The 14,074-nt window shown below is 44.5% G+C and overlaps 1 protein-coding gene across 2 annotated transcripts in view; it reads left to right on the top strand.

Annotated features, from left to right (window-relative positions):
* Positions 1-14,074, top strand: part of ATP8A2 (ATPase phospholipid transporting 8A2) — a 713,978-nt gene that overhangs the window by 631,807 nt on the left and 68,097 nt on the right. For both annotated transcript variants that reach the window (XM_032150616.2, XM_032150617.2), the window contains exon 34: positions 13,661-13,749. In XM_032150616.2, the coding sequence (XP_032006507.1) occupies positions 13,661-13,749 (89 nt within the window). The remainder of the gene's footprint in view (positions 1-13,660; positions 13,750-14,074) is intronic.

Genomic DNA, 14,074 nt, shown 5'->3' with positions numbered 1-14,074 from the left:
TCCTAGCCTCGATGGTCTTTACAATTTGGCATGTTTTTGCAGTGGCTGGAACCGGTTGTTCCTTTCCATGTTTAGTGCTTCCTTCAGGACCTCTTTTAGGGCAGGCCTGGTGGTGACAAAATCACTCAGCGTTTGCTTGTCTGTAAAGTATTTTATTTCTCCTTCACTTATGAAGCTTAGTTTGGCGGGATAGGAAATTCTGGGTTGAAAATTCTTTTCTTTAAGAATGTTGAATATCGGCCCCCACTCTCTTCTGGCTTGTAGAGTTTCTGCTGAGAGATCAGCTGTTAGTCTGATGGGCTTCCCTTTGTGGGTAACCCGACCTTTCTCTCTGGCTGCCCTTAACATTTTTTCCTTCATTTCAACTTTGGTGAATCTGACAATTATGTGTCTTGGAGTTGCCCTTCTCGAGAAGTATCTTTGTGGCGTTCTCTGTATTTCCTGAATCTGAATGCTGGCCTGCCTTGCTAGATTGGGGAAGTTCTCCTGGATAATATCTTGCAGAGTGTTTTCCAACTTGGTTCCATTCTCCCCATCATTTTCAGGTACACCAATCAGACGTAGGTTTGGTCTTTTCACATAGTCCCAAATTTCTTGGAGGCTTTGTTCATTTCTTTTTATTCTTTTTTCTCTAAACTTCCCTTGTCTCTTCATTTCATTCATTTCATCTTCCATCAGTGATACCCTTTCTTCCAGTTGATCGCATCTGCTACTGAGGCTTCTGCAATCTTCGCGTAGTTCTCGAAACTTGGCTTTCAGCTCCATCAGCTCCTTTAAGCCCTTCTCTCCATTGGTTATTCTAGTTATCCATCCTTCTAATTTTTTTTCAAAGTTTTTAACTTCTTTGCTATTGTTTTGAATTTCCTCTCGTAGCTCAGAGTAGTTTGATCGTCTGAAGCCTTCTTCTCTCAACTCATCAAAGTCATCCTCCATCCAGCTTTGTTCCGTTGCTGGTGAAGAACTGCGTTCCTTTGGAGGAGGAGAGGTGCTCTGTTTTTTAGAGTTTCCAGTTTTTCTGCTCTGTTTTTTCCCCATCTTTGTGGTTTTATCTACTTTTTGTCTTTGGTGATGGTGATGTACAGATGGGTTTTGGGTGTTGAAGTCCTTTCTGTTTGTTAGTTTTCCTTCTACCAGACAGGACCCTCAGCTGCAGGTCTGTTGGAGTTTACTAGAGGTCCACTCCAGACCCTGTTTGGCTGGGTGTCAGCAGCGGTGGCTGCAGAACAGCGGATTTTCGTGAGACCACAAATTCAGCTGTCTGATAGTTCCTCTGAAAGTTTTGTCTCAGAGGAGTACCCGGTTGAATGAGGTGTCAGTCTGACCCTACTGGGGGGGTGCCTCCCAGTTAGGCTGCTTAGGGGTGAGGGACCCACTTTAGGAGGCAGTCTGTCCGTTCTCAGATCTCCAGCTGCGTGCTGGGAGAACCACTACTCTCTTCAAAGCTGTCAGTCAGACAGGGGCATTTAAGTCTGTGGAGGTTCTTTGCTGAGTTTTTGTTTGTCTGTGCCCTGCCCCCAGAGGTGGAGCCTACAGAGGCAGGCAGGCCTCCTTGAGCTGTGGTGGGGTCCACCCAGTTCGAGCTTCCTGGCTGCTTTGTTTACCTAAGCAAGCCTGGGCAATTGCGGGCGCCCCTCCCCCAGCCTCGCTGCCGCCTTGCAGCTTGATCTCAGACTGCTGTGCTAGCCATCAGCGAGACTCCGTGGGCATAGGACCCTCCGAGCCAGGTGCGGGACACAATCTCCTAGTGTGCCGTTTTCCAGGCCCGTTGGAGAAGCGCAGTATTAGGATGGGACTGACCCGATATTCCAGGTGCCGTCTGTTTCCCCTTTCTTTGACTAGGAAAGGGAACTCCCTGACCCCTTGCACTTCCCGAGTGAGGCAATGCCTCGCCCTGCTTCGGCTCGCGCACAGTGCGCTTCACCGTCTGTCCTGCACCCACTGTTAGGCACTCCCTAGTGAGATGAAACCGGTACCTCAAGCAGAAATGCAGAAATCACCAGTCTTCTGTGTCGCTGGGGCTGGGAGCTGGAGACTGGAGCTGTTCCTATTCGGCCATCTTGGCTCCACCCCCCAGACTGCTTATTTTTAAACCACACAGTACTCGTTTTAAACCTGTCCCATTTTTACCTTGGAAATAAACGTTGCGTATCTCAGGGGCAATATGCTGTTTCTGTGCCTGGTTTCCCACGTCACGCCCTGTGGAGAATGGCCTAGGAACCACCTGTCTTTACATCCAGATAACAGCTTCAGGACGATACAGCAGAGTAGGGCAGGGATCGTTCTGGGTGATGTAGAATAGCTATTTGGTTAGACCAACATTTTGGTCTCTAAAATTGGGTCCTAAGGAGCAAAATAGGAAATTAAAATGATCACTACCTGAAAAAGAAAAATCAGCTGATAATTTGAGGGGGTCGAGGGCCTCACCTTTCTCTCAAATAAGTAGGCAAAGAACAGTAACAGCACTCCCCCTCCTCACACCCTGTTTGGGAAAATTGGGAAATGTCTTCTCCTCACAGCCTGCCTGTTTATTTAACAATGAACAAGAGTTTAAATGTTACCACCAATTCAAACTAAACACACCCCATTCTGTACGTGCTGAATGGAGACGGAGTCTAGAGTTCTTGTTTGCTTCTGGGTTTCCTTTCTGGAGCTTTATTTATTTATTTTTTATTTTGTTTAACTAGTCAAGGGCAAGGGCAGTAGTGAGAAGTGGGGAAAGAGAAGAAGGGGGAGTTGGATCTGTACCTGACTGTGAATAAACTGTGGAGGTAACTCGCTGCCTCCAGACCAGCCTCCTCTCTAGAGCTTGTAACCTTGGGCCGTCCTGTGAGTCAGTGGAGAGCAGTTGCTTCGGTCCTGAATAGCTCACAGGGTTGTGGCAAGGTTTGCCAGAGTTGTCCCACCTCATGCACACTCCCTTTCCCCCGTGAGCCACTGGAGTGGAAACAGACACGATACCAAGTGCTGCTGAGGATGTGGAGCAACCAGAATGCACATGCACTTGCTTTATTCAGATAGCCACTTTGGAGAGCTCTTTGGCTGTGTCTGATAAAGCTAATCACACTCTTCCCGTATGATAGAGCAACCCCACTCCCAGGTGTTGACCCAAAAGAATTAGAAACGTATGTCCACACACACAAAAAGACTTGTAGAAGCTTGTAAATAGCAGCCTTATTCTTAATAATAGGCCCAAACTGGAAATAACCCAAACATCCATCAACAAGAGACCGGATAAACAAATTGTGATCTATTCGTGCAATGGAATACGATTCCAAAACTAAAAAGAATGAATTACAGATATGTGCAACAGCATGGATCCATCTCAAAGACATCATGTTGAGTGAAAGAAGCTAGATTCAACAGAACTGTACTCTCATTTCATTCATACGAAGTTTGAGAACAGGCAAAACTTAGCTATAGTGACAGCAGGCAGGGCAGGAACTGCCTATTGAGGGTGGAGATTGACTGAAAAAGGCACAGGAGGACTTTCTGGGATAATGGAAATGTTCTATATTTTGTTTTGGGTGGTAGTTAGACAGGTGTAGACAGTTGTGTTAATTGCTGAAGATCTGTGCATTTTAGCATATTTAAATTATAACCCCCAGGAAGCATTGCCTCATCCTCCTGGGGGGTGTATATTCTTGTTAAGAGCATACTGGGGGTGCTTTTGAGAACCCCTTACCATGTTATTATGTTAATGAACCACCACTAATTTTTGTGGTTTCAAAATAGCAAGGTTCATTGATAAAACTCCCTTGTGCCTTGGTGACAAAAAACACTGATACAGCCCACTGCCAAAGTAAGTGTGTTTGTTATTTTTGTTTTTAATGACACTAAGTTTGTAGGAATGATATTTTTAGGTGGTTGCTCAATCTCACCCACCATCAGTTGCAGGTGACAGGGATGTTAAGTTGGCAGATTTTTGTGCTAGAAGCTGTGGGTTTACATCTCCTTTGTGCAGGTGTCCTAGACATACCAGTGGCTTGTTATTTAAACATCGGGATCAGGTGTTTGGGTGGTTTTTAAGTTATAGTAGGGATGCAGGTGCTGTGGGATCGCTTCATTGTTCATCTAAGAATTCCTTTGCATTCACACAGGGCTTCTGAAATGAATGCTAGTAGAATCATCTTCAGAGGATGTCCCAATATATTGAACTGAGATACCTTCCTGTTTGCTGTAAAATTAAGCTTAAAATTGACACCAAGCTCTAGGCATTTCATACAGGGAGAGAGTGGGCATGAATGATTTCGGGAAATGAAGAACTAGATTTCAGCCTGGAATTTGCTTCCTCCCTCCTGTGGCAAATTAGCGTGGGCTCACTAAGCACTTCATCTGGCCACAGTATTTTCTTTTTCTTCTTTTTTTTGCTCCCAGATAGGGTCTCACTCTGTCACCTAAACTGGAGTGCAGTGGCACAATCATAGCTCACTTCAGCCTTGAACTCTTGAGCCCAAGCGATCCCCCCATCTTAGCCTCCCACATTTCTGGGACTACAAGTGCACTACCACACCCAGCTATTTTTATTTTTTGTAGAAACAGGGTCTCACGATGTTGTCCTGACTGATCTCAAACTCCTGACCTCAAGCTGTCCTTCACCTCAGCATCCCAAAGCGCTGAAATTACACGCATGAGCCACCACACCTAGCCAGTTTTCTTTTCTGTTGCATTGCAGAGTTAGGGCCAATTTCATTCATCCTGCACTGATATTTGCCTTCCCAGCAGATGATGGGTGAGCTCAGCACACCTGCATCTCAGCCAAGCCTTTAGAGGGGAGCACAGCTCTTTATTGTGTCAGCACCGCACAGCCACCCTGAGCAAATAGGTTTGGAATGTACATTGCCATCCTTCCTAAAAAGGTTCATAGTAAAAAGAGAAGGAGATTTAACTTTTGACATGCACACTCATGAAAACCAAGGTTTCAGAAAGGCAAACCTCAAAAACAGTACAAAGAGGCTCCCTTGACGTTTGAATGGAACAAAATTTTAGGAGGCAACATTGAGGGGCAAGGAGGGCTGAGAAGAGAAGGTGGCAATGGCAACTGCAAGGATTCTTCCAAATCCGATTGTCCTGACAGGTTTTGTTTTATTTTGTTGTTGTGCTGTTGATGCTGGGTGGGGATGGATTGGAAAAATTGTCCCCTCCTGTGTTTCTTTTTGTCTTGTAACTTTACAAGTGCTCCTCATTTTCTTTTACTTACAATTTGAAGTTGGCACTGGTGTTTCTGGTGTGAAATAGAAGTGAAGCTTCTGCCATGAGTATTGTGCAGGTAGAAGTTCTGTCTGTCCAGGGAGGTGCAGGTGCAGAGAGCGCAGCTTATCCTCCTCTTAGGGAGGGAGCAGCATGCAGGGGCCGACCAGCATCTTGAGGACTCAACTCTCTGGCTGCAGGTGCTGTGGGGAAGGTGCAGACTTAAATTTTCTTCTGTAAAATGGGGACGGGAGGATTAAATAAGATGCTTTAATGGGAAGTCCTGGCACAGAGTGATGCACGAAGAAATTTGAGCTTCCTCCTCCTCACAGGTGAACTGTTGCTGCTCCACCTTTATTACATCTTTTCAAATCCACACCACATTGGGGAACACAGACTGACCTTATGTAGCCCTGGTTACTCCAGCCTTTAAAAAAAAAAAAACAAGGGAAATAGGCAAGATGGCCAAGTAGGAACAGCTCCAGTCTGTAGCTCCCAGGGAGATCAAGGCAGACAGCAAGTGATTTCTGCATTTCCAGCCGAGGTACCTGGTTCATCTCATTAGGACTGGTTAGATCGTGGATGCAGCCCACGGAGGGCGAGCAGAAGCAGAGTGGGGCATTGTCTCACCTGGGAAGCGCAAGGGATTGAGGAACTCCCTCCCCTAGCCAAGGGAAGCCGTGAGGGACTGTGCTGTAAGGAACCATGCATTCCATCCCAGATACTATGCTTTTCCCATGGTCTTCGCAAACCGCAGACCAGGAGACTCCCTCGGGTGCCTACATCACCAGGGCCCTGGGTTTCAAGCACAAAACTGTGTGGCTGTTTCAGCAGACACCGAGCTAGCTGCAGGAGTTTTTTTTTTTTTCCATACCCCAGTGGCACCTGGAATGCCAGCAAGACAGAACCGTTCACTTCCCTGGAAAGGGGGCTGAAGCCAGGGAGCCAAGTAGTCTAGCTCACCCCCACGGAGCCCAACAAGCTAAGATCCACCGGCTTGAAATTCTCGTGGCCAGCACAGCTGTCTGAAGTTGACCTGGGACACTCAATCTTGGTGAGGGGAGGGGCGTCTACCATTACTAAGGCTTGTGTAGGTGGTTTTCCCCTCACAGTGTAAACAAAGCCACCGGGGAGTTTGAACTGGGTGGAGCCCACCACAGCTCGGCAAAGCCACTGACTATAGCCAGACTGCCTCTCTAGATTCCTCCTCTCTGGACAGGGCATCTCTGAAAGAAAGGCAGCAGCCCCAATCAGGGGCTTATAGATAAAACTTCCATCTCCCTGGGACAGAGCACCTGGGGGAAGGGGCAGCTGTGAGCACAGCTTCAGCAGACTTAAACGTTCCTGCCTGCTGGCTCCGAACAGAGCAGCGGACCTCCCAGTAGAGCACTAGAGCTCTGCTAAGGGACAGACTGCCTCCTCAAGTGGATTCCTGACCCCTATGCCTCCTGACTGGGAGACACCACCTCTCAACAGGGGTCAACAGACACCTCATACAAGAGAGCTCTGACTGGCATCTGGCGGGTGCCCCCCTGGGATAAAGCTTCCAGAGGAAGGAACAGGCAGCAATTCTTGCTGTTTTGCAGCCTCTGCTGTTGATACCCAGGCAAACACCTCCAGCAAACTCCAGCAGACCTGCAGCAGAAGGACCTGACTGTTAGAAGGACAACTAACGAACAGAAAGGAATTTCATCAACATCAACAAAAAGGATGTCCACTCAAAAACCCCATCCAAAGGTCACCAACATCAAAGACCAAAGGTAGATAAATCCACAAAGATGAAGAAAAACCAGCACAAAAAGGCTGAAAATTCCAAAAACCAGAACGCCTCTGCTCCTCCAAAGGATCACAACTCCTCACCAGCAAGGGAACAAAATTGGATAGAGAATGAGTTTGACGAATGGACAGAAGTAGGTTTCAGAAGGTGGGTAATAACAAACTCTTCCGAGCTAAAGGAGCATGTTCTAACCCAATGCAAGGAAGCTAAGAACCTTGAAAAAAGGTTAGAGGAATTGCTAACTAGAATAACCAGTTTGCAGAACAACATAAAGCAGGAAAGATCCAAAATCGACACCCAAACATCACAATAAAAGATCACATTAAAAGATCTAGAGAAGCAAGAGCAAACAAATTCAAATACTAGGAGAAAACAAGAAATAACTAAGATCAGAGCAGAACTGAAGGAAATAGAGACACGAAAAATCCTTCAAAAAAATCAATTAATCCAGGAGCTGGTATTTTGAAAAGATTAACAAAATAGATAGACTGCTAGCCAGACTATTAAAGAAGAAAAGAGAGAAGAATCAAATAGACACAATGAAAAATGATCAAGGGGATATCACCACTGATCCCACAGAAATGCAAACTACCGTCAGAGAATACTATAAACACCTCTATGCAAATAAACTAGAAAATCTAGAAGAAATGGATAAATTCCTGGACACATACACCCTCCCAAGACTAAACCAGGAAGAAGTCAAATCCCTGAATAGGCCAATAACAAGTTCTGAAATTGAGGCAATAATTAATAGCCTACCACCCAAAAAAAGCCCAGGACCAGACGGATTCACAGCCGAATTCTACCAGAGGTACACAGAGGAGCTGGTACCATTCCTTCTGGAACTATTCCAGAAACAATACAAAAAGAGGGACGCCTCCCTAAATCATTTTATGAGGCCAGCATCATCCTGATACCAAAACCTGGCAGAGACACAACAAAACAAAAAATTTCAGGCCAATATCCCTGATGAACATCAGTGCGAAAATCCTCAGTAAAATACTGGCAAACCGAATCCAGCAGCATATCAAAAAACTTATCTATTACCATCAAGTCAGCTTCATCCCTGGATGCAAGTCTGGTTCAACATATGCAAATCAATGAACATAATCCATCACATAACTAGGACCAACGACAAAAACCACATGATTATCTCACTAGATGCAGAAAAGGCCTTCAATAAAATTCAACACCCCTCCTTGCTAAAAACTCTCAATAAACTAGGTATTGATGGAACGTATCTCAATAAGAGCTATTTATGACAGTCCCACAGCCAATATCATACTGAATGGGCAAAAGCTGGAAGCATTCCCTTTGAAAACCGGCACAAGACAAAGATGCCCTCTGTCACCACTCCTATGCGACATAGTATTGGAAGTTCTGGCCAGGGCAATCAGGCAAGAGAAAGAAATAAAGGGTATTCAAATAAGAAGAGGAGAAGAAGTCAAATCATCTCTGTTTGCACATGACATGATTGTATATTTAGAAAACCCCATCATCTCAGCCCAAAATCTCCTTAAGCTGATAAGCAACTTCAGCAAAGTCTCAGGATACAAAATCAATGTGCAAAAATCACAAGCATTCCTAAACACCAATAACAGACAAACAGAGAGCCAAATCATAAGTGAACTTCCATTCACAGTTGCTACAAAGAGAATAAAATACCTAGGAATCCAACTTACAAGGGACGTGAAGGACCTCTTCAAGGAGAACTACAAACCACTGCTCAAGGAAAAAAGAGAGGACACAAACAAATGGAAAAACATTCCATGCTCATGGATAGGAAGAATCAATATGAAAATGGCCATACTGCCCAAAGTAATTTATAGATTCAATGCTATCCCCATCAAGCTACCATTGACTTTCTTCACAGAATTAGAAAAAAACTACTTTAAATTTCATATGGAATCAAAAAAGAGCCCATATAGCCAAGACAATCCTAAGCAAAAAGAACAAAGCTGGAGGCATCACACTACCTGAACTCAAACTATACTACAAGGCTACAGTAACCAAAACAGCATGGTACTGGTACCAAAACAGATGTATAGACCAATGGAACAGAACAGAGGCCTCAGAAATAATGCCACACATCTACAACTGTCTGATCTTTGACAAACCTGACAAAAGCAAGTAACGTGAAAAGGATTCCCTATTTAATAAATGGTGTTGGGAAAACTGGCTAACCATATGCAGAAAACTGAAACTGGACCCCTTCCTCACACCTTATACAAAAAATTAACTTAAGATGGATTAAAGACTTAAACATAAGACCTAAAATCATAAAAAGCCTAGAAGAAAACCTAGGCAATGTCATTCAAGACATAGACATGGGTAAAGACTTTATGACTAAAACACCAAAAGCAATGGCAACAAAAGCCAAAATTGACAAATGGATCTAATTAAACTAAAGAGCATCAGCAAAAGAAACTATCATCAGAGTGACCAGGCGACCTACAGAATGGGAGAAAATTTTTGCAATCTATCCATCTGACAAAGGACCAATATCCAGTATCTACAAGGAACTTAAACAAATGTACAAGGAAAAAACAACCCCATCAAAAAGTGGCTGAAGGATATGAACAAACATTTCTCAAAAGAAGACATTTATGCGGCCAACAAACTTATGAAACAAAGTTTCTCATCATCACTGGTCATTAGAGAAATGCAAGTCAAAACCACAATGAGATACCATTTGACGCCAGTTAGAATCGTGATTATTAAAAAGTCAGGAAACAAAAGATGCTGGAGAGGATGTGGAGAAATAGGAACGCTTTTACACTGTTGGTGGGAGTGTAAATGAGTTCAGCCATTGTGAAAGACAGTGTGGTGATTCCTCAAGGATCTAGAACCAGAAATACCATATGACCCAGCAATCCCATTCCTGGGTATATAGCCAAAGGATTATAAATCATTCTACTATAAAGACACATGTACACGTATGTTTATTGCAGCGCTATTCACAATAGAAAAGACTTGGAACCAACCCAAATGCCCATCAATGATAGACTGGATAAAGAAAATGTGGCACATATAAACCATGAAATACTACGCAGCCATAAAAAAGGATGAGTTCATGTCCTTTGCAGGAACATGGTTGAAGCTGGAAACCATCATTCTCAGGAATGATGGTTAGTTAGCAAACTAACACAGGAACAGAAAACCAAACACCACATGTTCTCACTCATTAGTGAGAGTTGAACAATGAGAACACATGGACACAGGGAGGGGAACATCACACACCAGGACCTGTTGTGGGGTAGGGGGCTAGGGGAGGGATAGCAGTAGGAGAAATACCTAATGTAGGTGATGGGTTGATGGGTGCAGCAAACCACCATGGCACGTGTATACCTATGTAACAAACCTGCATGTGTTCTGCACATGTATCCCAGAACTTAAAGTATAATAAAAAAAAAAAATAATAAAAGTAACCTTTTCTAGTTTGTCACCACATTCATGGACAGCTGGTCCTGGGGCACTGGGGTGCATATGATTAGTGGCATGGCTGAAGCTAATGCATTCACGAATCCTGATCCGCAGGTGCATGGGTGTCCCTTGTTAATGCTCCTAGTCTGACCCCGGGCAGTGCTGCACAGCTCATTGGCTTTACAGTCAGACAAGCCTCCAGTCCTGTGTCTGGCTCTCACCAGCTTGTGTCCTAATGAATCAATAATTCTACCCACCTGACGCTCACTTTCCTGTAATTTACTGCAGTGAGTTCCTAGGCATATGGCATGTAAGTGGTCAGTAGATCACCTTAGAAGGATTTCAGGACTCTGGGTCTCAGTCCATCTGTGAAAATTAGGATGGTAGGAACCTTTCTGAGATACACCTTTAAAATTAGTTATACTTGTCACATTCACAGCTCCTAGTTTTAAAGACCAGCAACAGAACAATACTTTCAAGTCTTCATATAACCTTTATTAGTTTAGGACAGGCTTCATATTTTCAACAAGAGAATTCAAAGTTCATTTTCCTTTTTTCCCTCAGCAACTAAAGTTCTGAGTTTCATAATTTATTTCTTATTGATACATAATATTTTACGTATTTACAGGGTACATTTGAGTTACAATCTATTTTAAATGATACATTATTGTAAAGTCACTGTTTTCTTAAATAAATACACATTGTGAATGATCCTGCAATGTATCCCCACAAGTACAGCTTGAACAAGTCCATCTTCCAAGGGCCAAGCACCACCTCGGGCATCTGTAGCATGAGCAAAACCCAAGGTTCCTTCTGGAGACCCTGTTTACCCTGGAGGCAGGACAACAGAAGCTGGAAGGAGCAGGCGGATCCAATCCCTTTCTTGTGGTTTTCTTGGTTGGGGAGAGAGAGTTGAGTTTTGCCAAAATACATGTGTTCTGTAGAAGAAACAGGAAATGGAGATACACAAAGAGATATGACAATACAAATCACCAGTTGTGCCACCCAGATCTTGGTTTCCATATACCGTTCCGCGCATTGTTCCTGAGTGTGTAAGCATGCCCACACTAGAAGGAGGCACTCTCAAGTCCATCGGGGCCTGGGACACCCACTGTTTTTGAAGTCCTGGAATGTTTTTGTAAAGGTAAGGAAATACCAAAACGGGACTACAAAAATGATGGTATCTATTGATATGTATTGACAAATGTGTAATAAAGATGTAATAAAGATGTGTACGTGTGGGCGTACCTCATCTAGGGGTGACACCTTCAAGTTTAATTTTGAAGCTTGGGCCAGTGGTGCTTCCTTTCCCACAACCGCCATGATAGGTCCTCTATGAGATGTTATCACAGAACCCATGTTTCTCAGTGACAGTAGAATACGACATCTCTGTCAACAAATATAATTCTACATTACTTTATTTGCTTGCATGGAAATCCATTGTATGTAAGTGCCATGGTACATTTAGTAGATCTTCTCCTGGGACATCGACTTCTGGTTTCTTTGATAGAATAGCACTCTTGTGAATATCATTGTACTTGCTTCTTTGCATGTTTTCTTCCTTCCTTAGGAAGAATTCTGAGAGATGTAATTGATGGGGCAAAATGTACTCACACATTTTTAAGGTTGTAAACTTTTCTGTCAAAAGCTGGTACTCTTGGTTGTTTGAAAAGGAAAGCAAGTCCTCCCATTCCAGGGTTGGATTTCGACTCTTTTCCTATAAACCTCACTGCTTTTTGGTTTAATTGTCATAAAATGCCAAGCACCACCAACAGGGCTATGTGAAGGGGCCCAGAGGCAGGAGGGCTGTGGTTAGGCATGGCCTTGGCCACATGGGGAAGCTGGGTGCTTGGGATCAGGGTAAGCTGGTGGGGATGCTGTGAGTATAGACACTGGGCAGGGAAGCCCTGCAGGGCAGAGGGAGCGGCAGGGCTGCAGTGCATGTGGCCATCCAGCTGGAACAGAGGATGGAGACCAAAGAGTGGGTTGACTCTTGGATGCCAGGCTTGAGTCAGGTGAATCCTGCCCTCATTTTACTGTATAAAGGGAGCTACTCCAGGCCTCCGGGATTCTTAGACCCTCCCCATCCCTGTGGGGGTCCAAGAGGTGGTTAATTGTGCCTCAGGCCCTCTGCTCTCCCTCCCTCTGTAAGTCTCACTCTCCTTTGCAGTGAGCTGTAGCGAAACTTCTATTCCAGTAGGACCAAATGTTTAAGGCCTCCAGAAAAGAAATCCGGTGAACACGAAGGGTTTGTCACACTAACTCGAGTCCCTTTCTCAGGTGGCCCACCCTTGTAAGCCAGCCTCCCAATTCTTAGCCAGCTCCAGGCTCCAGGCTTTTGCTCATTCAAAACCAAAATTGAAGGCATCTGCCCTACTCAGGCCTCCATCTCTGTTCAGAGTAAACTCCTTCCTCCCTCTGCTTTTGCTCTAAGTTCTCTTTTCAACTCACCTAACATCTAACTTGGCCCTGCAGCTCTGATCCCCAAAACTCTCTCTACCTGTTCCCTCCCAAGCTATCCCTGACCAGCATGCCAGGAACAAGGAAGTCTTGAAAGTTGCACTCCTTGCTGCTCTCCCCTGTCCTTCATCCTTCCACTTGGAATCTCTGTCGTTCTACCCATCTCTAGCTACTGAAATCCTGTTCATGTTTCCAGGCATATCTCATACTCTGTCGTCTTTAAGAAGTCTTCCCAGAAACCCCATTGGATATTTTCGTGATATATACCATATTCCACTGGGTAATGTAGATTGCACCAGAGGGTATTTAAACCCCTGAAGGCAAGGGCTATAACCTATTCATCTTCCTTTCCTGGGTGGGGAGAACCACCATGCCTTGTACCAAGTAGCAGTGATATGGGTCCTGGCTCCATGAATGAATGGACATTGAGAGAAAAGGAGCTGATGATGAGTGAATGGAGGAGCCTAGTGAGGCAACGTTTACTCCTCAGTGAAGCAGTGTTGGTGACTCCAACAGCTCTCTTTAGGAAGGATTTAGGACAACATCTTGTTCGGAAGGGGCTTGAAGCACTTTATAAAAGAGAGGCAAGGACACACGTCAAACTAGAAGAATGAAAGTGAGAGGAGAGAAGGCTGCGGAGAGGAGCAAGCTCCTTCCGTCCCCTGATGGTCCTGCCAGTGCATGGGTTACCTCTCATTGCATTTAATGCAATTTGTTGTTTTTGTATTGTGAACTATTATCCTTGATTACATTATGTTCCTCTGTTTTTGAAAGAGAAAGTATTCGAGCAAGTGTCACTTTTATTTCTTGCAGGCAACTATGGTCCTGAGCTCTGCACACTTCTGGTTGGGATTATTTCTCGTTCCTACCGCCTGCTTGATTGAAGATGTCGCATGGAGAGCGTAAGTTTAACAGTGAAGCGGGGACCCCAAGTCTGGCTCATCTGTCCCTGGAATTGTCTTTCCCATGAGCCCTGCTACAGGGTATGAGAATGACAGGCATTCGGAAGAAATGGGTCTCCTGCCACCTGCCAGAATTGAAAAAAAAAATTTTTTAGTTTAACTTGTGCTTCATCTTGATATGAAAATATAGACAACCATAACAATAGAAAAATCAGCTGGGCATGGCAGCACATACCTCTAGTCTTAGCTACTTAGGAGGCCAAGGTGGGAAGATCATTCGAGCCCAGGTGTTTGAGGCTGCAGTGAGCTATGGTCGTGCCACTAT

The sequence above is a fragment of the Hylobates moloch genome, unplaced genomic scaffold (genome assembly GCF_009828535.3).
Source record: "Hylobates moloch isolate HMO894 unplaced genomic scaffold, HMol_V3 SCAFFOLD_4, whole genome shotgun sequence".
In the NCBI taxonomy this organism is placed as follows: Eukaryota; Metazoa; Chordata; class Mammalia; order Primates; family Hylobatidae; genus Hylobates; species Hylobates moloch.
The sequence above is the reverse complement of the archived record's forward strand: the minus strand, read 5'-3'. Positions and strand labels throughout refer to the sequence as shown.